The 27,559-nt window shown below is 38.5% G+C and overlaps 1 protein-coding gene across 1 annotated transcript in view; it reads left to right on the plus strand.

The window, feature by feature from the left end:
• The window catches only part of GHR (growth hormone receptor), a 155,856-nt gene extending 136,864 nt beyond the window's left edge, over window positions 1–18,992 (plus strand). The window contains 10 exon segments of the mRNA NM_001032976.1: window positions 4,175–4,352; window positions 6,593–6,683; window positions 15,565–15,634; window positions 18,043–18,299; window positions 18,302–18,590; window positions 18,593–18,719; window positions 18,722–18,772; window positions 18,774–18,838; window positions 18,841–18,917; window positions 18,920–18,992. Of these exon segments, the coding sequence (NP_001028148.1) occupies window positions 4,175–4,352; window positions 6,593–6,683; window positions 15,565–15,634; window positions 18,043–18,299; window positions 18,302–18,590; window positions 18,593–18,719; window positions 18,722–18,772; window positions 18,774–18,838; window positions 18,841–18,917; window positions 18,920–18,992 (1,278 nt within the window).
• The last annotated feature ends 8,567 nt before the right edge of the window (window positions 18,993–27,559 follow it).

The following is a 27,559-nucleotide window of genomic DNA, read 5'->3' on the forward strand; positions in this document are numbered from 1 at the left end:
AACTCTTCAAAACTGTAATCTAATCCGACTTGGTATGGCAGAAAAATTGGGGGAGTTCAGTGAAATACTTTGTGTAATATTTCCCCAGATGAGCCCGTTACTGAATGTGAAGAGAAAATCAATGGTAATGAAAACCCAAATGACACTTGTCTACACATGCTACCCAACTCTTTGCTAACAAGAGCAGAAACACATATTAGAATCCAGATTGGAAGGATGTAAACCTTCTCCCTTTCCTTTCTGCTCAAGCTAGACCTCCTTAGGTGAAAAGGAAAGGGGATTAGCTTCCAGATTGTTTTCCTTTATGTCTATCATGAGAGTTTTGCCTTTTATGAATACTATTTTCATAATACGGAAGAGAGGGGGGGGGTGGGGGGAGAGACGGAGGGAGAGAGGGAGAGAGGGAGAGAGGGAGGGAGGGAAGGAAGGAAGGAAGGAAGGAAGGAAGGAAGGAAGGAAGGAAGGAAGGAAGGAAGGAAGGAAGGAAGGAAGGAAGGAAGGAAGGAAGGAAGGAAGGAAGGAAGGAAGGAAGGAGGAGAGAGGGAGAGGGAGGGAGAGGGAGAGGGAGGGAGAGGGAGGGAGGAGGAAGAGGAGAAATGAAAGAAAAGAAAAGATGATTTCTCCCAACCTGCACTTAGACACAGTGCTGCCATGGTGTCCCATTGCAGCCTCTGATCAGCTCTGCTCTGTTTGGATGTGCCTAATCATGGGGAAGGGTGAAGCCCCAGTAGTCTCACATGCATGGATTTACAGCAGTTGAGAAGCAACTAATACAAGTTCCAGGAGGGTATCCCAGAGGGAGCACATCCTCTTTGATGCCCTTTCAGAAAGATATGTTTCTGGGGGAGGGATAACCAGGCAAAGGGGGTCCTTGTGTGAGCAAATATAGAACCAGTTGCCTGTCTGACTCTAAACCCCCACAGAGGCTCTTCTTGCCAAGTCCGTGGGAACTCAGCACTTAGATAAACTCCACATGGCGCAGAACAAGAAGAAAACAGGGTAATCGTGCTTATTTCAGTGTCTGTCTAATTCCAAAGCAGATTAACCGCAGGTCCAGCCTCGCCAAGTTTTTCTGGCCCATCTTCAGAGTGGAATCAGCTTTTTGGCATTGTATCTCCTTCAGAATTTTGAGGCAATAGGTACTGTCCGCTCTGGTGAACCACTGGCCCCTGTGCCCACTCTATCACTGAGAGAAATGTGGGCTTTGAGACACCTTCAAAGTATTACAGGGCTGCCCTCCCAGATTTTGTTTTCTAGATTTCCCCCATTTGGATTAAGTTATCCCCATTAGCCCTGACAGAAAGTTGTGTTAAATGGTGTATGGGAACCAAACAATAGTGTATTGGTGAAGACAGGGGGCCTGAGGAAGCAGAAACAACAGAAGCTTCAAGGTCCTTGCTAACAGTGACCTAGGAGGGCTGCTATTTCACAGAAAGCTTGGCAGAATGGGTAGGATACTGGACTTGGAGTCAAGAAGCCCTGGGACCAAATATCACCTCTGATACTAGTTTGGATTCTTGAGCAAATCACTTAGTCCCTCGGAGCCTCTCTCTCTTGTCTCATCTGTGAAGGCTGGATATGAAATTATTTTTACAAGCTAGACAGCAGAGCAGATAGAGCACCAAGCCTGGAGTCAAGAACACATGAGTTCAAATGAGGCCTCAAACCCTAGTATGACCCTGAGCAAGTCACTTAACCTTGTCTGCCTCAGTGTCCTCATTTGTCAAATGAGCTGGAGAAGGAAATGGCAAATAACTGCACTATCTTTGCTAATGTCACAGAGTCAGACACAACTGAAAAATGAATGAACAACTATATTTGCAAAGTATTTTGCAAACATTAAAACACTTTATAAATATCATTATTACTTACAGTGATGTATGAGAAGCTGCTTTTAAAATAATGCATTTTAAAAGCATATTTGGAGATATTAGTGACCTTGTAGTTATTTCTCTGTGCTAGGTTGCCTGCTAAAAATAATATGAACATTTTAAGTTTTTAAATGCAATTAAAATTGCAATCATGTAAATAGCATTTTGTAGTTTACTCTCCTCAACAACTGTGTGACATATTTGGCCAGTTAGTTTTATTGTTTGTTTTACAGATGAGGAAACTGAGGCTCAGAGCAGTAAAAAGACTTGTCCATGAATGGCTAATACAAGGCAGCATTAGCAGTAGAACCCACATATTCTGACAGTGTGTGGTTCCCAATGGATAAGGCTTGTGCTGCCCTGGAGAGTTAGATATTCACAGAACCACCTGATGCACTTTGACACTTTTATCCTGCCTATCTCTGTATTCTAAATCAGTAGCTGAGTTTGGATGGCTTTATGTCTGAAAAAAAAAAAACTAAGTTAAAGGGGAGGAAAAAGGAGGAAATGACAGAGAGCATGGGAGTGGATGCATAAGAGGAAGTAGGTCACATTCAAAGAAAACAGAAGCAAGTGGTGGGGAGCTAACTAGAAAGAGAAATATGGAATACAAAAGAAAAACTGGATCAAACGAGTAGAAAACTGGAATGTTGGGAACAGGGGAAATGAGGAAAAGATGACAATATTCTTACTGGTGAAATCTCTGAAGGATTATGGTGGCTTTAAAAAAAAGCATCAATTGTGGGCAATCATAGCAAAAATGCTCGCAGTTCCAAGGATAAAAACACATTTTTAAAAATTGCAACTCAAAAGATAGTGGGTTTGATAACATATAATTCTGGCTTACCAGAAAACTATTCAGGGATATATTTATTACATATATTGAAGTATGTGAAAAGTCTTTGGAGACAGGGTCCCCCACCCCTTTGTATTCCCAGCTCTGAGCATAGTGTCTTGCACACTTAAAAATGCTTGTTAGATTGAATGTGATTGAATTAAAGGAAGCTAAACCACTCCTGTAAAATTGAGAAAAATACTTTTCAAATGGAAATATTCTGAGGTGAAAGGCAAGTGTGTTTTAGAAGTCTTTGAGTCCAACTTTTGACCTAATAAAACAAATTATGGAAATTTTTATTTATGTGAAAAATTCATGCTGTTGAAAAATTGAGTGCCCCACATTTTCTATAAACAGGCACATAGTGTTCTGCCTGCAAATATATGAAAAGCACATACTGAGTATTTGCTTTAAATATTTGACTTGGGGAGAAATCATTCCTAGTTTGGTCAGCCTCTTGAGCAACAGTATCTTTTAGAAGTCCCAAGCCAAAGAGCATCACATCATCTTCACCCACAAAGAAGATGATGGGAAAATGCTGACTATAAGAGTTATATACACTTTACTATAGGAAACCAGAGACATCCTCCCAAATATTTTTAATAGCATAGGGAATTGTCTTTCTAGGTAGCTTTAAGCCTTTGGAGAAACAAGAGAAAGCCCAGTGAGTATTCAGTGAACTAGAACTGAGAAGGACCTGAGGACCTATTGTCTTTTCTTTTTTACATTTTTTTTGACATGCTTTGCTTTTTAGTTCAGACATTTCTCTATTACCTCTACCTATGAAAGTTCCCTTGTACCAAAGTAAAACAATTAAACAACACAATGACCACATCTGAAAATCCTTTCTTGTCCTGTGGTTCATGGTGCTTTCTAAGGTCCTTGAGTCCCAGTGTCCTCTCTGCAGTCATATAAACTTGATGAGGCTTTTACACAGGGACATATGTTTCTATTTCATATACTCTTATCTGTTCCTTCTTTAATTGCCCCACCACCTCTATACAGACACCCTTAAAGGGCAGTGTCCCCCAAAGGGTCTTTTGCAGTTCTCTTTAACAGCCAACAGGCACCCACTAACTCTCTTACCTGATTGATACATTGAAAATACAAATAGATATATACCTGTACTGCTTGAAGAAAGCCTTACCCATAGATACTGATAATGGAGCTTACACAAATGTTGGACCACTTTCTAGAAAGATTCTTTGCTTTAGCAAAAGCCTCGCTAAAGGATCTTTTCAAGGAACAAGCTATTCTCCTTAACTAGAAACAATATTAATAATTTTGTGCAGTAATTCCAATATAATCATATAGGAAACTTTAGATAGACTGCTCAAAACTTTTCTTGAACATATGTACCATGTAAAACCAAATATCATCAGCTGATGATCCATGACATTTTGCCATTGTCAGTTCCTCCCACCTTTTTTTAAACATAAAATTGTTGGTGATGTTTTTGTCTTTGTAGATGGAACTCGTACGCTCTACATCTGTCCCAGTGTACTCCTTGAGGTTGGATAGAGAATATGAAATACGAGTCAGATCAAGACAACGTACCTCAGAAAAATTTGGGGAGTTCAGTGAAATACTTTATGTAACATTTCCCCAGATGAGCCCTGTTTCGGAATGTGAAGAGAAAATCAATGGTAATGAAAACACACTTGTCTACACATGCTACCCAACTCTTTGTTACCAAGAGCAGGAACATATATTAGAATCCAGATTGAAGGATGGAAACTTTCTCCCTTTCCTTTCTGCTCAAGCTAGACCTCCTTAGGTGAAAAGGAAAGGGGGTTAGCTTCCAGATTTTTTCCTTTATGTGTATCATGAGAGTTTTGCCTTTTATGAATGCTTTTTTCATAATATGAGAGAGAGGGGGCAGAGGAAATAAATGCTCCATAAAATATCAATTGGGTTCTAAATAATCCAGAGCCTCTGGAACTCCTATAGGTCAACAGAAAAGTAATATTTTTCTCCAATGAATAATAGAATGGATAAGGCAAGGGGAGGGGAGAAAAAAAGAAGTAATAATGAAAGGCACCAAGCATTAAAGTAACTCTGTGAAAATTAACCAGGTTAAGTACTATGTTGACAAATGAGATGCTATTCTAGAGTGGAAGCATTTTTTGTGTTAATCTAAATGTTAACCATTAGTATTGTGTTATTGGTCCAAAGACATTAACTCTTGCCTATTTCTATGGTAGACTAATGAGGATATAGGTTAACTAGAAGCACAGAGAATTTACCTCATTTATATTTTTAAATTTTTATTTCTTAATGGCATTAAATAGTTGCTCAAGTCAGTTAACATTGTATAAAGCACTTGTAACTATTAAAGCTCTATATAAATGCTAGCTATTATTGCTAATTGGGCTTTAAGAGAGGCCATGAAGTTTCTATCTTTAAAAACAAGGTTGGTTTTTAGCTCCCTGGAATGTCTTCAGGATAGCGATGACATTTGAGAAATATATCAATTGACATGCTGCAGACTATAGAGAAGTTAATTGCCTACTTTCACATATGATAGACAAATGGAATCCCATTTCAGAAATTTCATTGAAGTTAAAAATCTTTGTAACAATACTGATTCCAAACTCCAGTCTATTACCCACGTACATTTAGTAGTATTTGATACTTGTACATATTAAAATTTTATCCCACATATGGTATCTATTGTCCTCCAAAGCCCTATTATGGGAGGTGACTCAAAATTCTCAAAGGTTATGCTACAAGAGTATAATCTCTGGTTGTCTTTACCAAGTTGGAAAGGCTTTGAATACAGTCAGTCAGACATTTATTTAAATATCTACTATGTTTCAGGTATGTGCTAAGCTCAAGAGGAACTGAAGTAAAAATAGTCCCTGCCTTCAAGGAGCTTATATTCTAATGGAAGAGACAATATGTAAATAATATACAATATGTACATAAAATAGAATAATCGAATAGATGGAAGAGAATCTCAGGGAGGGAGGCACTAGTAGCTAGGGGTATAGATTGTACATCTATTCTAGGAAAACCTGACTAAGTTTGAAGATAGTAGTCCAAAGGGTGATGAGTTTTTCTGCCACAATTTCCAAAAGCCATCTACTAAGTCACTGAAGTATTACAATGGAGAAAATATACACATCAATAAAATCTCAGTGCCTTGAAGAAGTATTGGTCCTATGTAGAGATAAAGACTGGATTTGGGATTTCATTGATGTACATCAATATTCCTTGAACTTTTTAGTTTCTGGACAACTTTACACTCTTGAAAACTATTGAGGATCTTCAAGAGACTTTTTGTTTTAGTGAGACACCAACACCGATTCCACATGGACCAAAGTATTGAAAAACAAATGCTAGGAATCTATGGAATTATTTCAGTGGTATATTTTTATAAAGGAACAAAACAATAATTTTGTATTTGGTGAATAAACCTTGAAATGCTTTTAAAGAAGTGGGCAGTTAGGTGGAACAATGGAGAGAGGTCTGAGACATTCAAGCCCTGCCTCAGATACTTACTAGCTGTGTGACCCTGAGCAAGTCACTTAATCTATTAGCTCAGTTTCCTCATCTGCAAAATGAGGATCATAATAGCAGCTACCATACAGGGTTGTTGTGAGGATCAAATGAAATAATAATTGTAAAATGGCTTAACATAATCTGTCACTATATAAATGTTAGCTATTCTTACTATCATCAAGTAGACAGAGGCATTCTTCTGGAATATCACCAATGTTTGTAGTCTTAACTCAGTTTCTAGAAAAAAAAGGGCTCCTGACTTCACTAGATGAATAACAACTGGGAACTATTCAGTTCCAATTCCAGAAGGAAATCATTAAGTATAGATTTCCCTTCAAAGACCCAAAACTTTGTGTGAGTGAGTTTTTATTTTGCATTTCAGATTTCCGGTTTCCATGGTTCTTGATTATTATCTTTGGAATACTTGGCCTGACAGTGGTGTTATTTGTATTCATACTTTCTAAACAACAAAGGTAGGTTTGAAATAGTCTTTTTTGAAAGGCTTTTTGTCAATGGAGCTATAAGATTTTCCATTCTTTATCCCATTTTTGTTTCTTAATAAATTCCAAAAAAAATTCCAAATGAAAATGAAAAACAAACTCTAGTATGACTTTATACTTAGTTCTTTATTCATACAAAGTTTGGGCCGTTCCACCTATCATTGAAAGTTTACTGGTTTAGACTCCATCAACCATGGCCATAAATTCCTTAAGAATTACATATTATATGTCTAGAGTGGATGGGTTACATGCATTGGTGGGTCCCTACCTGATACAGTCATTTTTGTCTGCTCATTTCTTAGCTTCAAATCCAGGACTCTGCTTTCATATGTGTGTTGAAACAAAATATAGTTGAAACAAAATATAACTATACTGCAAAGACATGGGTATATATCCTGTAAAGGTATGACTGTCCAGATAAGCCACCAAGTTAACAACGAATTCTTAGCTGCTCTGACCTAATGATTAAATACCTATGGAGTGAAGAAGAGGGGGAGAAAAGGCAAGCATCAAACTTTCTTTAAAATAGTCTTAATATTCTTGCTATTTCAAGTGAAGTAGGGTTTGGGACTTAAATTATTATCATCTCAATCATATATTCCTTTTCACAGTCTTATATCCAAGACAAAATCTTAGAGAGATAGAAAATGCACTGGTCCAAAATCCAAGAAACCTTGCTTCTTCTTCCTCCTTCGCCACTGCTACATGACCTTGAAGAAGTCATTCGATATTTTATAGGCCTCTTTTGCAACATTTGTAAAATGAAAGCTTTGAGTGAGTGATCTCTAAGCTCTCTTATTGTATTAATATTTTATGATCATGGACATTTAGGCTTAAATACCTCTTGGTATGAATAACTCAATATGAAATATGGAAATTGAATGTGTAAATGAAATTATTTCAATGTTATATTTTTATAAAGCAACAAAACAATAATTTTTGCATTGGATGAATAAACCTTGAAATGCTTTTGAAGAAGTGAATAAAGTAGAAGCAAAGATTATTAGACACAAAGAACTTTGCATTTTGGGGTTCCTCATGCCATATTGCTGCCACTAGTGGCACCAGGATGAGGTTCACTATTCAACCTCTGGTCCTGCCTGAAGTAGAGCCAGCTAAAACTACAAATGTGAATTCTTTCAAAGTGCTATGCTACCACTGTGCTACAAAGAAGAGTTATGTTTTGAGTTTATTCAGAGTTTTGTGAGTGGTTGCTATTGTTTCTAAAGATTAAGTACGGCTTTTGAGCTTTCTTACAATGAACCACAGCTAGTCTATAATTTCCAGCAGGAAAAGAAAGTACTGCCAGACTAGCATGCCGAGATTCCTCAGCTTAGTCCTTGATATGATATTTTTCCAAGGAGAGGAAACTTTGATTTTGTGATGAAGTTCATTGGAAAAAATAAGTTGGATTTTAAAGTTTCACTTAATATACAACTTTTCAGGAAGACTTCCATTTCCTATATCCAAAGCTGCCTTTAATAAAAGAGATTAGTAATGTTTTCAAAATGCCAGGGTGGGAGGGAATTCAAAACTCTTTATTTGTTAGTTGCATGTGGCTTCTTTGAAGTAGTGTCAATAACATAATGACTTTAGACAAAAGACAAACGATGTGCCATTTGAATACTTAATGTGTATAGTCAACACGCTAGTTAAGACAAAGCTTATTTACATGGAGCTGTCAAACATAGGCACAGTAGTTTACTAAGAAGAAAGATAATACAGTCTTTTGTTTTCATATCATGTGAATTTTGCAATATATTATTCTTCCACCCCCACCTAGAAAGTATTCCTTTATAACAAAAGAGAAAAGACAAAGAAAAAAATTGGTTAGCCAAACCAATATTTCAGATGAATCTAACAATATAATATGCCATGTTCATACTCATAATCCTCTATCTCTACAAAGGAGAGATCTATATTCTTATATTTCTTCTTCAGAGCCAAGTTTAATTATTATAGTCACACTGATTATAATTTTGATTTTCTTTTTTTGTTATTGTTTCCATTTACATTATTATAACCATTATATATGTTATTTTCCTTACTTCAGTTTGCATCAGATCATATGAATCTTCCTATGCTTCTCTATATTCTTCCTATTCATTGCTTTTCATACACAGTGATGGTGTCCCATTATATTCAAGTACCACAATTAAGGTAATTCACTCAACCACAAATCAGTAAGAAACATTATAAAAGCAAAGTAAATTACGATGTACATCATTTAATTTGTCAGAAATTAATAAGGCAAGTGGAAGGAAAGAATAGAATCCTCCTAACTAAACAATGTTAAAGAAATTCAGGAAATTTTTTATCACTTTTTTTATACAAATTGGACCCCAAACTTTCTCTGTACTAAAATTAACTAAGCGTTTTACAGAAGTTTTTTTAACTTTCATGTCTTTAAAAAATTTTCTCTTTTCTCCCACATTTTCAGCATTGACAGAGTCCCCACATACAGAAAATATGTCCTCTAATTGCCATGTTCTTATAGAAATAGGAGGTATTCAATATTATGTGCCACAAAATATCATGATAAGGGGGCAGCTGGGTAGCTCAGTGGATTGAGAACCAGGCCTAGAAACGGGAGGTCCTAGGTTCAAATCTGGCCTCAGCCACTTCCTAGCTGTGTGACCCTGGGCAAGTCACTTGACCCCCATTGCCATGCCCTTACCACTCTTCTGCCTTGGAGCCAATACACAGTATTGACTCCAAGATGGAAGGTAAGGGTTCAAAAAAAAATATATCATGATAAGCCATATTTTAAGCCATAAAAGAAAACTTCAAATAATGGGATAATTACTTCTGCCAATCTGTGACCTATCTTTGTTCTTCCAATGATCAAAAGTGTGCCCTGGCCATAATAAGCGCCTAACTAAAGTTTTGGTTGAGTTACATAGAATCATAAAGATTGCTTTACAAATAACTTGCCTTTAGATAAAACCACATAAACTAAGTGACTGCCCCCTCATTCAAAAATAGTAACTTCTCTGTCCCAAGAAAAATATGAAATCTCAAATTCACAAAAGAAAATTTTACCCTTCTATATCAACATCTATAATCCAATGATAATAATAATTGTTACCTTCATTATTATACACCACCCCCTAGATGTACAGGAAAAATATAGTGGAAAACATTTTAATATGTCCCTTATTTGTTTAAGACTTTTGAATTTAAAAATTATTATTGGATGAGTAGATATTTTGTATAAGTATAGGAAATGATATTGGCTACCAATATCCTACAAGCGGAAATTTTTCTCTCATAAAAGTGGAAAATAGTAGATACATGTTAGAAGAGGAGGAAAAAGACAGGATGACAAAGCTGGGCAGTCAGACCTTTACAGCATACCCACGTCTTTGCAGTTTTCATTCTTTTGTTCAAAGTTTTATGACTACCAGATCACTAGGAACATATTAATTTTATGCAAAAAATTTTCCCATGCTTCATCCAAGTGATTTTCTTTTATTATCTACAATTTCAAGTTATCTATGATACTATCCATCTATTAACCCAGATAACTGAACTCTCCAATTACTCTATATTGTGGCCTGTTGTCATGATTAGTGTATGTTTCTGAGTCAGTATCACCAATTCCAAAACAATTATCTACAATCACACCCTGGTCCCAGGCCGTCCATCTTGCAAATATGTGCCACTATTCCCAAAGGTTTCAGGGACCCAAGGAAAGAGAAAAGAGTGGATAGATTAGTAGAAATTTACCATCACTGGTGGAAAACCCTCTCTCTCATAATATGTGCCTAACCAGAAAATTAGCATCATTCTCATTAAAAAAATGATGATAAAAAATATTAATGATGATAACCAAAAATCACATTTCTATAAAACACTATGGTTTACAGTCTCCACTTCCCACACCATGACTCTGGCAGGCAGGGAGGGCATTTCACAGGCGAGGGAGTAAGAGAAGAAACTTGCCCATTGTCCCACACCCTAGAAGGGGAAGAGTCTAGACTTGAACCCGGGGCATCCTGCCCCTTAGTCTCATGCTCTTTTCTATTCTACTACTGAAAAGGGAGCCTCTCTAAAGCATTATGTAGTATTAGCCTATTCCAGGATATTGGGTTGTCCTGTCTCTCTGCATTTCTGTATTTGGGGGAAAGTCAAAGGAAAGAAATAGTCTTTGAGGGAGACAGAATCAACAGGATGTAAAAGACATGTTTCTGCATCTTATTCCCATCTGAAAATTGGTGGTTAACCTGCTGAATCAGCATGCTGGAGGCTTGACTCAAAACAAACAAGGGCCACCCAGAACAGGCAGGTGAGAGAATATTCCAAGAACGATTTTCTCCTTGAAGCTATTCCCATCAATGTCTTCCAAACTACAGCCAAAGCCCTGGAATGGTCACAGTATTTGATCAGTTAGCCTTACTGCCAAGATAGGGATAGTTACTTTCCATACCTTTTAAATGAACCCATAAAACAACTCTGTCAGGAGGCAGTATGTCCTAGTACAGGGATTCTTCACCCTTTTTATGTCATGGACTCCTGTGGCAGTCTGGGGAAAACTATGGGCCCCTTCTCAAAATCATGTTTTTAAATGTACAAGATAAAATACATAAGATTATATATGAAGCAAATTATATTGAAATATTATTATCAAAAAAAATTTTAAGTAAGTTTATGGATACCAGGTTAAAAATCCCTAATTTAGGGACAACTCAGTGGCACAGTAGATCAAGCCTGGAGTCCAGCGGACCTGGCTTCAAATCTGTACTCAGACACTTCTTAGCTATATAACCCTGGGCAAGTCACTTAACCTCCTTTGCCTAACCCTTGCCTTCCCCCCCCCTTTTTTTTTGTTGTTGTTCCAAGAACTTTTTATTTTAAAAATACCCAAGAGATATGATCACCAGCAGCTCTTGGAGGTGACCTGATGAAGCAATGAAGCTCTTCAGGCTTCATGGAAGACAGTAGATTAGTGTAGTGTGGCGGCTGATCCCTGGGCTCCAAGTCCACAGAAAGATCCCTCCCTATATGAGTCCTGAGGACAGAGGCTGTTAGGATTGTTACTAGGATAGAATATAGGGTTTTGTTTTTTAATCCCTAACCTAGATTATAAAGGACTAATCTAGGAGCAAAGAGATTTGGGTTCAAGTGCATCCTCTCACACATAGTAACTTTGTAACCCTGGGCAAGTCACTTAAATTCTCAGTGCCAGGCAATTTTCTAAGACCATAAATTTGGAGAATCATTCTTGACCTGCCTTGATAGATAAAACTTTCTCACAAGGAATTTCCTAGTCTCTTCAAATCTCAAAGCTAGATCCTCTTGCTCCTGCCCCCTCCCACAAAAAAAAAAAAAAAGCCTATCAAAGATTGCTATAGTTTTTTTTTGTCTTTTTTTTTAAAACTCTTACCTTCAAAGAGCAACAAGATCTAAGCAATGGCAGTTAAGTGACTTGCCTAGGGAGTACCCAGGCAGGAATTATATAAGATCATATTTGAATTCAAGACCTCCTTATTCCAAATCTGACACTCTTTCCACTCTGCCACCTCACTATCCCTTGATGTAGGTTCTTCAGGTAAAACTTTAGCTTGAGTTTAGAGGTGAGAGTATAAAATAAGAATCAAAAAGGAAGATTTAAATTAACAAGGTGGTATTATAAAATTATAACTAGATTAGGAATCAGAGGACCTAAATTTTAATCTGACTCTGCCACTGCTGCTGACATTGGGCAGGCAAATCAGTTCATCTTCTCTGTAAAATTAAAATGTTCGACTAGACCAGTGATGGCAAACCTTTTAGAGACAGAGTGGCAGATCCTGCCCCCCACCCCACCCCCCAGAGCAAGTGCCCATGCCCACCCACCCCCCAGAGACTGTGTGTCATGCCCCTCCCCACCACCACATGCTAGGCATACCCCACCATACCCTTATCCCACACAGGGGAGGAAAAAGCACTCCCACTGAGCTGCTGGGAAGAGGGGCAAAGGATGTAAAAAAATGTCATCAGGCATGGTGCAGAGGAGGAGGGGAGCAGCTCTACCCAAGTCTCTCTGCCTTTCTAGTAATGAACTCTGGGGGAAAGGGAGGGTGACCTGGTGCCCACAGAGAGCAGTCTGCATACCATCTTTGGTAGCCGTGCCATAGATTCTCCATCACTGGACTAGATTGTTTTGGGGTTCCATCCTGCACTAAGATCATACTGAGAGGTATCTTGTGATTGGGGGGGGGAGGGGAGCATAGATTTGGAATTATAGAATCTTCCTTCTGTCACATCCTGTGGGACCTTGGGCAAGTCATGGAGATTCTCTCACCCTCACCAAGAAAACAAGAGATTCCTTTTTTTCCCGTGTTCTTTTTTGAAAATTAAACAAAAGATCCACTACAGTGCTTTCTCGTAACTTACCCAGACACTATCATTGAATCACACTCTAAAAACTGAAAGCTAGCTACTAGCCTACTGTGTGCTGTTATAATTAAAAATAAAAGAGTGATGTTGTAAACTGTAGTAAGTTAAAATGGTGGAAGATATAAATCGTGATAGATATAAGAGAGGGTGAGTAAATTTGACCGCAGAAAATATGTTTCACTACAGGGTCTTAGTTTTTAAATCAAATATAAGGTGGTCGCCAGGGAAATATTCCCAATTATTCAAATACCCAAGTCAACTGGGTTTTATAGAGATTGTAATTAATACAAATGTGGAATTAAAGAAAAGAGAGAAAGAGAGAAAAAGGAAATAAGTATGAAGGGCCTTAAGCCAACATGGCCTAGACCTGAGTCTTAAGAGAGAGAGATCAGTCAGTCAGTCTTTTAACACTCACCACAAGGTCTGTCTAAGCAAGGATTTTAGTGACACCAGGCCAGCTCCATCTCAGCTGACTTCACCGGAGAGAATTCCAGCCAGAGTCCTCCTTAAAGAGCCTTACAGCCAGAGACTGTTCCAAAGGGCCTCTCTCCAGAGCCTCCAGAGGGACAGAGTCCCCTCAGAAGAGCTCCAGCGAGACCTCCTTAGATATTGTCCTCCAAGAGCTTCCCTTCTCCAGAGCCTCTCTCAAGAGATTCTTCCCAAGCGATCCTCATCAGAGATCCTCCAAACGGATTGTTTCTCAAGAGATTCTGCTTTTTCTTATATAGGGGTTTTTCTCCTATGTCACCTCCCCTAAGTCCTTACATCTACTAATCACTGTAGACGTTTTCCAAAGGACTGCCCATCTGAATTCCTGCTAAGTCGACTAATCTCCTCAGTAAGTCTGAACCAGTGAAAACACAGCTGAGTCAACTAATCTCATTAAGAGAAAACTTGCCCGACCCTTTTAGGTACCTAGCATCTCATTGCATCAATTCTAAAAAACAGGCATGGCTCAAAGAACTCCTTGCCTTATTATAAGCATGGGTCCAAGTACTTTCATTGTTTAGCAAGGAGTTTTCTCCCCTAAAGCAGTCTTAAATACGGGTGGAGTAGAGGTCCTCCCATAGCAAGGATTTTTCTCATCAAAATGGGGAATGTTCCCAGTCCAATGGGGAAATTTTTAACATTCACAAGTCTGAGAAATTTCAAGGTTTACAGTGCACATGTGAATCTTGAAATTTCTCAGACTTGTGAATGTTAAAAATTTCCCCATTGGGGAATTCTCCATTGGAACAATTCCCCACTGGAGACCTTTCCCCATTTGGAAAGTGAGAACTCTACTTAGATCAGAAATGGGAAGATCTCTACTCCACCCGTACTTAAGACTGCTTTAGGGGAAAAAAAACTCCTTGCTGAACAATGAAAAGTACTTAAACCCGTACTTAAGCCATGCCTATTTTTAGAAAGGGGTGCTAAGTACCTATAAAGGTCAGGCAACTTGTGAACTTACAAGGAGCAAAGAGGTGAAAACTTACTCAGAGCTTTCCTGATGTGAATTACTCAGAAGTTTTAGTCTAACCAGAAAAGGTGAGAGCAAGATGTGAAATAAGAAGGTGATAACAAAATGTGAATTAAGAATGGCCAGTCCTTTGGAAAACGTCTACTGTGACTGGTAGATGTAAGGACTTTGGGGAGGTGACATAGGAGAAATTGCCCTTTAAAAGGAGAAGAAAAACTCTCTATGAAAACAGTCAGCTGGGAAAGTCTGCCTTGAAGGGTCTCTCTCCAGACTCTCTCGGGGACAATTCAGATTGAGGCTTGGAGCTGGTGAAGTCAGCTGAGATGGAGCTGGCCTGGTGTCACTAGAATTCTTGCTTAGACAGATCTTGTGGTAAGTGATAAAAGACTGACTGATCTCTCTCTCTTAAGACTCAGGTCTAGGCCATGTTGGCTTAAGGCCCTTCATACTTATTCCTTTCTTACTCTTTCTCTCTCTCTTTAATTCCTCATTGTATTATTAATTAAAATCTCTATAAAACCCAGCTGACTTGGGTATATTTGAATAATTGGGAATATTTCCCTGGTGACCACCTTATATATGATTTTAAAACAAGACCCTGTAGTGAAACATATTTTCTGCGGTCACAATTTACTCAGCCACTCTTATATCTACTACAATTTATATCTTCTACTATTTTAATCACTACAGTTTATATCATCAACCATTTTAATTATTACAGTTTATGGCTCCAACTCTTTTAAATGTCACACACATCAAGAGAATAGGGTGCCAGAGAGCTACCCTTAATTTGAAACTGTCTATAGTAAAAATATATTCTGCTGCACTCATTTCTACCTTTTCCTATAATTTCTCTTACTTCCTTTTGCATCTTCCATTTCTCTTCTTCTTAGTGATAGCATTTCTGGAATAAGGACAGTTTTTCCAATATTATATTTTCCTACCCTTTGAAATAATGAAATATGCATTTTAAAAATTAATCAAACCATTTTTCTTAACTTTGTTTGAAAGGATCAAGCTGCTGATTCTGCCCCCAGTTCCAGTTCCAAAAATTAAAGGAATTGATCCAGATCTTCTCAAGGTAATCACTAAACTTTTTATCTAGATTAAGGATGGTAGGCTATACTGGGCATTCCTGCCCAGGACACCTATTTCAAATTTGTTTAGGGTTTCTTTCCTGCATAATATGAAGGCAAATTTAAAATAGTCTTTGCTTTCCAGGGGCTCCCATTTTGTGAGGGGGGGGGAGAGAGAGAGAGAGAGAGAGAGAGAGAGAGAGAGAGAGAGAGAGAGAGAGAGAGAGAGAGAGAGAGAGAGAGAGAGAGAGAGAGAGAGAGAGAGAGAGAGAGAGAGAGAGGAAGAGAAGGAAGGAAGGAAGGAAGGAAGGAAGGAAGGAAGGAAGGAAGGAAGGAAGGAAGGAAGGAAGGAAGGAAGGAAGGAAGGAAGGAAGGAAGGAAGGAAGGAAGGAAGGAAGGAAGGAAGGAAGGAAGGAAGGAAGGAAGGAAGGAAGGAAGGAAGGAAGGGAAAGAGAAAAAGAAAGAAAGGATGGATACATACATGCATATATACATACATACATTTCTACATACACAATGTAGAAAGAGAAACTACAAGGAATTTTGTGCAGAAAGAGATATATGGAATTGATTGTGGAGGTAAGGAAGCTTAAAGGATAAGGACTATATCTTTTGCTTATTAAATAAGTATAATTTATCCAGTAGTTGAAAGACATTCCAAGTATCATATGTGGTAAAACAAATTAGCATGTACTATAATAATGTTTGGGGGCAGCTGGGTGGCTCAGTGGATTGAGAGCCAGGCCTAGAGATGTGAGGTCCTGGGTTCAAATTTGACCTCAGATAACTCTTAGCTGTGTGACCCTGAGCAAGTCACTTAACCCCTATTACTAAGCCCTTACTGCTCCTCTGCTTTGGAACCAATACCTAGTATTGATTCTAAGATGAAAGGTAAGAGTTTTACTTTAAAAAATACAAATAAATAATAATGATGGTGGTTATGCACCTCTCAGGGGATTGGCCAGTGCTTCTTCAGGGCACTTGAATAAAGGATCTTTTTTAGGGCTTCCCTAATGTGAGGTAGAAAGAAAACCCCAAATGACGGTTTTAAGCTGAAAAAGAGCAAATAACTCAGCACAAGGAAGCATCGTTGAAATGGTTTTTTTGCAACCCGAAACATGCATTAATTAGAAAAAAGGCAGATTTTGCCTATAGGTAAGCAAGGTTCTGATTATGAGAAAAATTGATTGCTTTTGTTAGACACAAGAGCTCTGAAACAGGGTAAAGCTCAAAGGGGATCTGATCCCTGCATCAGAGTGTTGAAGCTTTCCCTTAGAAGCCCAAGTACTCACTTTTCTAAGAGAAGGATGCCAGAAAGCACTGATGCACTATCAATATTTATATTATTCCCTCAACCCAAAGAGCTAGTGTTTGTCCTTCTAAACTACAAATTTCAAGATACCAATTAGTTCTCAGGCTTCTATGACATTAATACAAATGTATGAGTGAAGTCACTCAAATTGGAAGCAGTTGCTGCAGGCATTTTCATTTCTGAATACAGCAAAGCTATAGTACAAGAACCAATTGCTACATTCAGTCAAGTAGCTCACCAAGGATTTCATTTCTCACTAGACTCAGTTACTTGCAAACTCTTGTAAACTCACATGGACTCCAGCTCTCAGAGCCCTCTGGGATTCCTCCCACCACCACCACCAATTTTCAGAAGCTCACAGAAAGAGCAGAGCATCTCCATTTCACATTATTATTTCTAGGTGACTCATCAAACACACATGCTTCCAGAACTGAGCCCTTATTGGCTGTCTCCCTCTTGTGTATTTGTTTTATTCTAGAGAGCAGAGAAGACTTAGGTTCAAATCCTGTCTCTACTTATTCACTTCTTATTCTTATTCAACTTTTTTCTTCTTATTCTTCTTATTCTACTTATTCAAACTCTGTCTCAGAAAGCTTCCTAAGGCTTATCTATTAAGTAAAAAATGGGTTGTAATCTCTATTGGCATATAATATGTATAATATAATCAACACTTACAATGCTTGTTAATGAAGTCTTAGAGAAGAAAGATTTTATGCTTGGATGTATTTATGTATTTTATTACATGTAGGATATTATTATTGTCATTATGCATTTAGTATTTATTATTTTTATTATTCCTTTCTAAGAGTTACTTGAAAAATTATTTGATCAGGGAAGCTATTTAGCTCAGTGGATAGAGAGCCAGGACAAGAGATCCGAGATTATGGGTTCAAATCTGGCCTCAGATACTTCCTAGCTATGACACAACCCCCATTGCCTGGCCCTAACCACTCTTCTGCCTTGGAGCCAATACACAGGAAGGTGAGGATTTTTAAGGGGGGGAGGGGGGGGAAGAAGGTCAGGCTTTAAAAAACAAAATAAAATAAACTACGAGATCAAATGGAACTTCTCATAGTATTTTGTTTTCCCTCGTTTCTATAGAAAGGAAAATTGGAAGAGGTAAATACGATCTTAGCCAGCCATGACAGCTATAAGCCTCAGTTCTACAATGACGACTCCTGGGTTGAGTTCATCGAGCTGGATATTGATGATCCGGACGAAAAGGCCGAAGAATCCGACACAGACAGACTTCTGAGCAGCGAGCGCCAGAAATCCCTGAATTACCTTGGGGCGAAAGATGATGATTCCGGCCGTACCAGCTGTTATGAGCCCGACATCCTAGAGACGGATCTGAGCGCCCTGCCTCCTGCGACAGCACTTCCGACATCGCTCACTCACAGAGATTGCCGGGGACAGCAGATCTGTTCTGCCTCGAGCCGAAGAACGAGGCGTCCCCCTCGACGACTCCTCCACCCAGCGGCGGCCTCCTTTCGGAAGGCGGCCAGCCAAGGCCGCTTCTCCCCAACGGGATGGAGTCGAGCAGCCTCGCTGTCCACGCTCATCTGAGCAACCAGAGTTCGCTGGCCAACATTGACTTCTACGCCCAGGTGAGCGACATTACTCCCGCGGGAAGCGTCGTCCTTTCGCCTGGCAAAAAAGCAAGGCAGGGATATCGCAGTGCGACGGGCACCGGGAAGCCTCGCCGTGCCGAGGAAACTTCATCCTGGACAACACCTACTTCTGCGAGGCAGACGCCAAAAAATGCGTTTCTGTGGCCCCCACGCTGAGCCAGAGCCCAGGACGGAGCCCCGCTTTAGCCCGGAAGACGTTTTACATCACCACAGAAAGCCTTACCACTACTGCTGGGAGTTCCGGAATAGCGGGAGGGCCTTCCGGTGCGAAATGCCTGTGCCTGACTATACCTCCATTCACATAGTACAGTCTCCGCAGGGCCTCGTCCTCAATGCCACCGCGCTGCTGTGCCTGACAAAGAATTCCTCACCTCGTGTGGCTACGTGAGCACAGACCAGCTGAACAAAATCATGCCCTAGCCTTCTCTCCCTGACCTTGCGCACATGTATTGAATATGGCATAAAGACGGCTTGGACTTGTCTGCTTAAACCAAAACAATGTTTCAACATTATTTCTTTTTTGGTGGTTCTTAAGCGCTTTTTCCTGAAATGTCGAAACATGATACACACAAACACAAACACACAAGCATTAATTAGACTCTTTCCTATTGTGAATTGTAAATATTTTAAAGCATTGTCTCTCCAAGACCATCGAGTAGCAGATTGTCTTCTTATTGTGGGTGTTGATTTTGTGATACTAAACATTGAATGACTGTTTTTAATGTATAGTAAATCATGCTTTTTGAAAAAGCTAAAATCAGGTGGTTTTGTAGTTCAAGAGAATTTAATGCAAATCATACCATACACTGAGTTATTTGATGTTGCTTTTTTAAATTGGTCATTGGAAAAATGAAATAGAATATAAGCAGGAAGGCAGAAGTAGTTTGGGTAAGTAAAACATTTATTTTGACATACAAATGGATAAAGATATTTTAATATTCTAGACTTAAAGCACGGCTCTTTTGTATTATGGTACACAATGTGTACTGTAATTTATGCTGATCCATCTAAAGAATGTATTCGTTGCAATTTTGCCAAAACTGGTTTCAGTTTTGGTCATTGCAACAAAAATAAGAAGCAAAAATGAAATAAAATAAAATATCCAAAAAAAGGTTTTTATAGGGTCATTTTTATACCTCCAAAAATGAATCCTTAAATAATTCTAAAGTGATTATAGTGACTTACTTTATAAAATCCTATTCATCTTACCATAATTTTTTTTCTTCAGCATACTTATACATGTTTATGTTTTCAGACAAACTTTTAAATTGTACAAAACAGTAAGAGCAAAGAATCCATTCACCACCATAACCTGGTCCATGCCAATATCAGTAAGTATCAAGAGGAGTAAACGTCAGAGTAGATGTTTCTTTGCCAGAACACTTAAATACTGCAACTGCACCTTCTGTGATTTTGAGCTCCAAATTGATCCAAAATGAGCACTGTAGCCTTGGCATCTCTATCCTTGCACATAGGGCCTGCTTTTATCCCATTGTTTCACAGGTGGAGGATGAGATACATGAAACTGGATGAAATGAGATAAACAGGGAGCAGAGGCCAATGTTGTTCAGGAAACTTGCTTTGGGGTTTGGGGGTGGGGTTTTCCCCCACAGTTTCTAGACAGCCTCCATCTTTCAACATAATCAGGAACAAGAACGGCATAGATAAATGACATTTGTGGATAATATGAGGTCCCACAAACCAATATCAGGAACTTTCTCCCATACTAAACATTTTTCTTAGGGTTTCTTTGTGGATTGTAAAACCATATGATCTGAATTTCATCTCCTTTAGTTTTTCCCCTAGGATCTTCTCAAAGAAAATGTTAGTGAATAGTGAGGCAGCTGCAAAAGCTGGCAATAGTAAAGAAAAGGAGAAAGGGAGACACAATCAAATGTTAGGCAGATAGGGAAAACAATGCATAGAGCATTGGACCTAGAATCAGGAAAGGCTGGATTCAAATCCAGGCTCTGACACTTCCTAACTGTGTGATCCTGGATTACTCACATAACCCACAAACTAAAGAATCAGTCCCTAAAAAATACTTTTGTTCTTAGTGGATGTGAGGAAAGTTCTCCCCAAAAAGTATGTTATTAAAAAGGAAAATACTGTCTGGGAGGTGAGAATGGACTTCATTTGAAGCAGCAACAATACACAAGGTATGACAGATGGAACTTTGAATTTTACCTTCTTTATTGATGGGATTTGCCCATTTAGCACAGGCATCTTTAAGACATGAACACCATTAGGGACTTTCATTCCCCCCTTTTCTTGCAAGAACTGCAGCCAGTTGCTGGAACTGGGTTTGGAAAGTCCAGCGTGTGACTTTGTAGTAAGTGTTTATTAGATCTTCTGCTAACTTGCTACTGCAGTTTTCTAACAGCTTCATTATTTAGTTTCATGTAAGATTTCATAAATGTAACACTAATTCAATTAAAGCTACATACGTTTTTGGAAGAAGTCTCTTACTATACTCAAATAGGCTGATGAAGTTTCTATAGCCAAAAATAGTTTAAAAATACCTCAACCAAGCTCAGAATGTTATTTTGGTACTTTACTGGTTATACAAGCCATTATTCACCAGTATGAATAGTTGTCTTTCGGTTTATATTTAACTTCTTTATGTCTGTGGATTTTTTTCCCTTCAAAATTTAATAAATTTATTTTCCTGGATCCATGAGGATGTGTTTTTTATTATCAAATGCCAACATTAAAGAAAAATGTATGATTGATTACACACTGTGGATTCCTGATTCTGTAAGAAGAGTTTGCCATCATGGATTTGGGCCAGTTTGCATCAATGTAAAAGCTAAAATAAGTCCAGGGAGGGAGATGTTGGCTTATGTTAAGGGATCTTAATCCAACCAAAACCAGGCCGTAGAGAGACTAAGGCAACAGATATCTACAAAATTTTATTTGAGAACTCCAACAAGGCCTCACCTGCTTAAAACTATAACAAATAGCAGGGCAGGACTTGATCCTGGGACTCAGTGCTTGAGTCCAAGCTAAAGGTTTTGGTTGGATTAAGATCTCTTAACATAAGCCAGCACCTCCCTCCCTGGACTTATTTTAGCTTTTATAATTGACATGCCTATTTTCTACATGAAAAAAACAAGGCCTGTTTTGTTCATGTAGAAAATGGATGTGTGAATAACTACAATGCCCACAATGCTTGGTGAGGATGCAGGAGATTATGCCTGTAAAGAGTAAGCAATAAAACATTAGGCCAAATTGAACACCATTAAGAATCCATTCCAGAACTTCAGTCTGACTCTCTGGGCCTGTCATGATCTACAATCAAATGTTAGGCAGATAGGGAAAACAATGCATAGAGCATTGGACCTAGAATCAGGAAGGCTGGATTGAAATCCAGGCTCTGACACTTCCTAACTGTGTGATCTTGGATTACTCACATAACCCAATTTGTCTCAGTTTTGTCATCTGTAAAATGAGCTAAAAAGGAAATAGCAAACCACCCCAGAACCTTTGTCAAGAGAACCCCATATGGATATGACAAAGAATCAGAAATGACTCAAGAACAACAAAGCAATAAATATTGTATTATTATTTTTATAGAAAATAAATAAATGATAAAAAATAAAAACAAAAACAATAAAATATCACTTCTTGGAATTAGAAAGCAAAGAGTTGGAAAAGCTAAAGGGAATTTTCTCTCCAAAGTATTATTTTAAAAACTGGAAGTAGAGAAAGGTTCTTTCTTTCCCTGTGACGATAGCATCTCACACATAGATTAGTTCCCCACCTTCATGGAAAACAGAGAACTGGGAAGGAAGAAACATAAGAGAGACTTCTGGTCAACATGGCGGCTTAGAGAAAGCTAAAGTTCAGATCTCAGGAAACCCTTCCTTACCGATCTCAAGCTATATGCTCCTAGGGCTCCGAAATTCAAAACGAACAACAGTATAGACCCCAGGAATCCTCCTACTGGACCTGGATCAAAAGGTATGGCCCCCCAAAAGCCAGAACCCGAGATCACTCGGACTTAAGGGGTAGGCAGAAGGAAGGTCCCAGGACCCATTCCCCCCCAACCTAGAGCACTGAGTCCAAGGCAGCAGAAGGAACCTCAAAGCCTCAGGGCCGGCTATTCTGAAGGCCACTTCCTGAAAACAACCTGACTCAGACGAGGGGGCACCCAACACAGACAGCAGGGAAACAGAGAGAGACGGGGGAGCCTGTAATCCCCTGGCTGGATCCTTCCATCCAAGTCTCAAGGAAGGTCCCTGCCTCAGGGCATACTCAGTTCAACCCAAGGAAAGCTAATCCTATCAGGAGCCCTCAGAGCTCCGGGAAGCCGAGGCCCCGCCCCCCTCAGAGTGCTGGGTCTTCTGGCCGGTAAAGGCATTAAAACACCTCACTGAGAGTGCCAAGCCAGGCTCAGAGAGTGGAAGTAAGACAACGGAGAAGCATTGGGAGGGAACTGAGGAGGGCAGCAACACCGAAACACCAGCAATTCCTGGCTTCCCTGGGAAGACAGAAAAACAACTGCATAGAACAGACAATTAGCTTAGGGCTAAAACCTCTGAACAACAGACAGAGATAAGAAAAGCTAGTCCTCCCCACTCGGATAGAGATGGCAAACTCCACAGAAGCACAAAAGCCTCAAAATTCCAAGAAAAACAAGAAGAAGGGGACGACTTTGGACACATTTTATGGAGCAAAAATACAAAACACAGAGGAGATAGAAGAGGAAACACAAGCAAATGCTCCAAAACCTTCCAAAGGAAATGGAAACTCTCCACAAACCCATGAAGAATCTGAATCGGAAAGGATCAAAAAGATGGAAGCCTTCTGGGAGGAAAAGTGGGAAATAATACAAAAGAAATTCACGCATCTACAAAACCAGTTTGACCAAAGTGAAAAGGAAAACCAGGCTTTAAAGGTCAGAATTAGGCAACTTGAAGACAACGAGCAAGAATTAATAAAGCAAAGCCAAAAGACCAAGAAATTAGAAGAGAACATAAAATATCTCACTGACAAGGTCATAGACTTGGAAAATAGAGGGAGAAGAGACAATTTAAGAATAATTGGACTACCAGAAAAGCCAGAAATAAACTGCAAACTCGACATCATAATACAAGAGATAATCAAAGAAAATTGCCCTGAGATCCTAGAACAAGAGGGCAATACAGGCACTGAAAGAGTTCACAGAACACCCTCTACACTAAACCCCCAAAAGACAACTCCCAGGAATGTAATTGCCAAATTCCAAAGCTTTCAAACAAAAGAAAAAATCTTACAAGAAGCCAGAAAAAGACAATTTAGATATAAAGGAATGCCAATCAGGGTCACACAAGACCTTGCAAGTTCCACTCTGAATGACCGTAAGGCATGGAACATGATTTTCAGAAAGACAAGAGAGCTGGGCCTTCAACCAAGAATCAGCTACCCATCAAAACTAACTATATACTTCCAAGGGAAAGTATGGGCATTAAACAAAATAGAAGATTTCCAAGTTTTTGCAAAGAAAAGACCAGAGCTCTGTGGAAAGTTCGATATTGAAAAACAAAGAGCATGGAATACCTGAAAAGGTAAATATGAAGGAAAGGGAAAAGGAGAAAAATGTTATCTTTTTCTTTTACTCAAACTCTCTTCTATAAGGACTACATTTATATCAATCTATGTATATTAACATGTGGGGAAAATGTAATGTGTAAATAGGGGGGAAAGAAAGACCGAATAGAATAATCTTTCTCACACAAAGATTCATATGGGAAGGGGAGGGGAAGAAAACTCCTGTAAGAAGGAGAGGAAGAGAGTTTTTACTTAAACCTTACTCTCAATGAAATCAACTCTGAGAGGGAAGAACATCCAGATCCATTGGGATCTTGAATTCTATCTTACCCAACAAGGGAAGGAAGAAGAGAAAACCAAGGGAGGTAGGGGGGAGGGAACACCAAAAAGGGAGGGAAGAAGAGGGGGGAGGGTGAGGGAACAAAAAGGGAGGGACTAGAAAGGGAAACATATCAAGGGAGGGGACAAGGGGGACTGATTTAAAGTAAATCACTGGACTAAAAGGTAGAGCTGAAGAAGAAAGGTTAGAATTAGGGAAGGATATCAAAATGCCAGGGAGTCCACCAGTGACAGTCATAACTTTGAACATGAATGGGATGAACTCACCCATAAAACGTAGACAAATAGCAGAATGGATTAGAATCCAAAACCCTACCATATGTTGTCTTCAAGAAACACACATGAGGCAGGTAGACACCCACAAGGTCAGAATTAAAGGATGGAGTAAGACCTTCTGGGCCTCAACTGACAGAAAGAAGGCAGGAATGGCAATTATGATATCTGATAAAGCCAAAGCAAAAATAGACCTGATCAAAAGGGATAGGGAAGGTAATTATATTTTGTTAAAAGGGACTTTAGATAATGAGGAAATATAACTAATCAACATGTATGCACCAAATAATATAGCACCCAAATTTCTAATGGAGAAACTAGGAGAATTGAAGGAAGAAATAAACAGTAAAACCATATTAGTGGGAGACTTGAACCAACCATTATCAAATTTAGATAAATCAAATCAAAAAATAAATAAGAAAGAGGTAAAAGAAATGAATGAAGTCTTAGAAAAATTAGAATTAATAGACATATGGAGAAAAATAAATAGGGACAAAAAGGAATACACCTTCTTCTCAGCCCCACATGGCACATTCACAAAGATTGACCATACATTAGGTCACAGAAACATAGCACACAAATGCAGAAAAGCAGAAATACTAAATGCAGCCTTTTCAGATCACAAGGCAATAAAAATAATGTTCAGTAATGGTACATGGAAAACCAAATCAAAAACTAATTGGAAATTAAACAATATGATACTCTAAAATCATTTAGTTAGAGAAGAAATTATAGTAACAATTAATAATTTCATCGAGGAAAATGACAATGGCGAGACATCCTTTCAAACCTTTTGGGATGCAGCCAAAGCAGTAATCAGAGGTAAATTCATATCCCTGAGTGCATATATTAACAAACAAGGGAGAGCAGAGATCAATCAATTGGAAATGCAAATAAAAAAACTCGAAAGCGGCCAAATTAAAACCCCCCAGCAGAAAACCAAACTAGAAATCCTAAAAATTAAGGGAGAAATTAATAAAATCAAAAGTGATAGAACTATTGATTTAATAAATAAGACAAGAAGCTGGTACTTTGAAAAAAACAAACAAAATAGACAAAGTACTGGTCAATCTAATTAAAAAAAGGAAAGAAGAAAAGCAAATTAACAGCATCAAAGATGAAAAGGGGGACATCACTTCCAATGAAGAGAAAATTAAGGCAATCATTAAAAACTACTTTGCCCAATTATGTGGCAATAAATACACCAATTTAGGTGATATGGATGAATATATACAAAATACAAACTGCCTAGACTAACAGAAGAAGAAATAGAATTCTTAAATAATCCCATATCAGAAAATGAAATCCAACAGGTCATCAAAGAACTTCCTAAAAAAAATCCCTAGGGCCTGATGGATTCACCAGTGAATTCTATCAAACATTCAGAGAACAGTTAATCCCAATACTATACAAACTATTTCACATAATAAGCAAAGAGGGAGTTCTACCAAACTCCTTTTATGACACAAACATGGTACTAATTCCAAAGCCAGGCGGGCCAAAAACAGAGAAAGAAAATTATAGACCAATCTCCCTAATGAATATAGATGCAAAAATCTTAAATACGATACTAGCAAAAAGACTCCAGCAAGTGACCAGAAGGATCATTCACCATGATCAAGTAGGATTTATACCAGGGATGCAGGGCTGGTTCAATATTGGGAAAACCATCCACATAATTGACCACATCAACAAGCAAACCAACAAGAACCACATGATTATCTCAATAGATGCAGAAAAAGCCTTTGATAAAACACAACACCCATTCCTATTAAAAACACTAGAAAGCATAGGAATAGAAGGGTCGTTCCTAAAATTAATAAACAGTATATATCTAAAACCATCAGCCAATATCATCTGCAATGGGGATAAACTAGAAGCCTTCCCAATAAGATCAGGAGTGCAATAAGGATGCTCATTATCACCTTTATTGTTTAACATTGTACTAGAAACACTAGCAGTAGCAATTAGAGAAGATAAAGAAATTGAAGGTATCAGAATAGGCAAGGAGGAGACCAAGTTATCACTCTTTGCGGATGACATGATGGTCTACTTAAAGAATCCTAGAGATTCAACCAAAAAGCTAATTGAAATAATCAACAACTTTAGCAAAGTTGCAGGATACAAAATAAACCCACATAAGTCATCAGCATTTCTATATATCTCCAACACAGCTCAGCAGCAAGAACTAGAAAGAGAAATCCCATTCAAAATCACCTTAGACAAAATAAAATAGCTAGGAATCTACCTCCCAAGACAAACACAGGAACTATATGAACACAACTACAAAACACTCGCCACACAACTAAAACTAGACTTGAGCAATTGGAAAAACATTAACTGCTCATGGGTAGGACGAGCCAATATAGTAAAAATGACCCTCCTATCCAAACTTATTTATCTATTTAGTGCCATACCCATGGAACTCCCAAAAAATTCTTTACTGATTTAGAAAAAACCATAACAAAGTTCATTTGGAATAACAAAAGATCAAGGATATCCAGGGAAATAATGGAAAAAAAAACACATATGATGGGGGCCTTGCAGTCCCAGACCTCAAACTATATTACAAAGCAGCAGTCATCAAAACAATTTGGTACTGGCTGAGAGACAGAAAGGAGGATCAGTGGAATAGACTGGGGGCAAGTGACCTCAGCCAGATAGTATACGATAAACCCAAAGATCCCAGCTTTTGGGACAAAAATCCACTATTCGATAAAAACTGCTGGGAAAATTGGAAGACAGTGTGGGAGAGATTAGGAATTGATCAACACCTCACACCCTACACCAAGATAAATTCAAAATGGGTGAATGACTTAAACATAAAGAAGGAAACCATAAGT

This window comes from Monodelphis domestica, chromosome 3 (assembly GCF_027887165.1).
Source record: "Monodelphis domestica isolate mMonDom1 chromosome 3, mMonDom1.pri, whole genome shotgun sequence".
Classification (NCBI taxonomy): Eukaryota; Metazoa; Chordata; class Mammalia; order Didelphimorphia; family Didelphidae; genus Monodelphis; species Monodelphis domestica.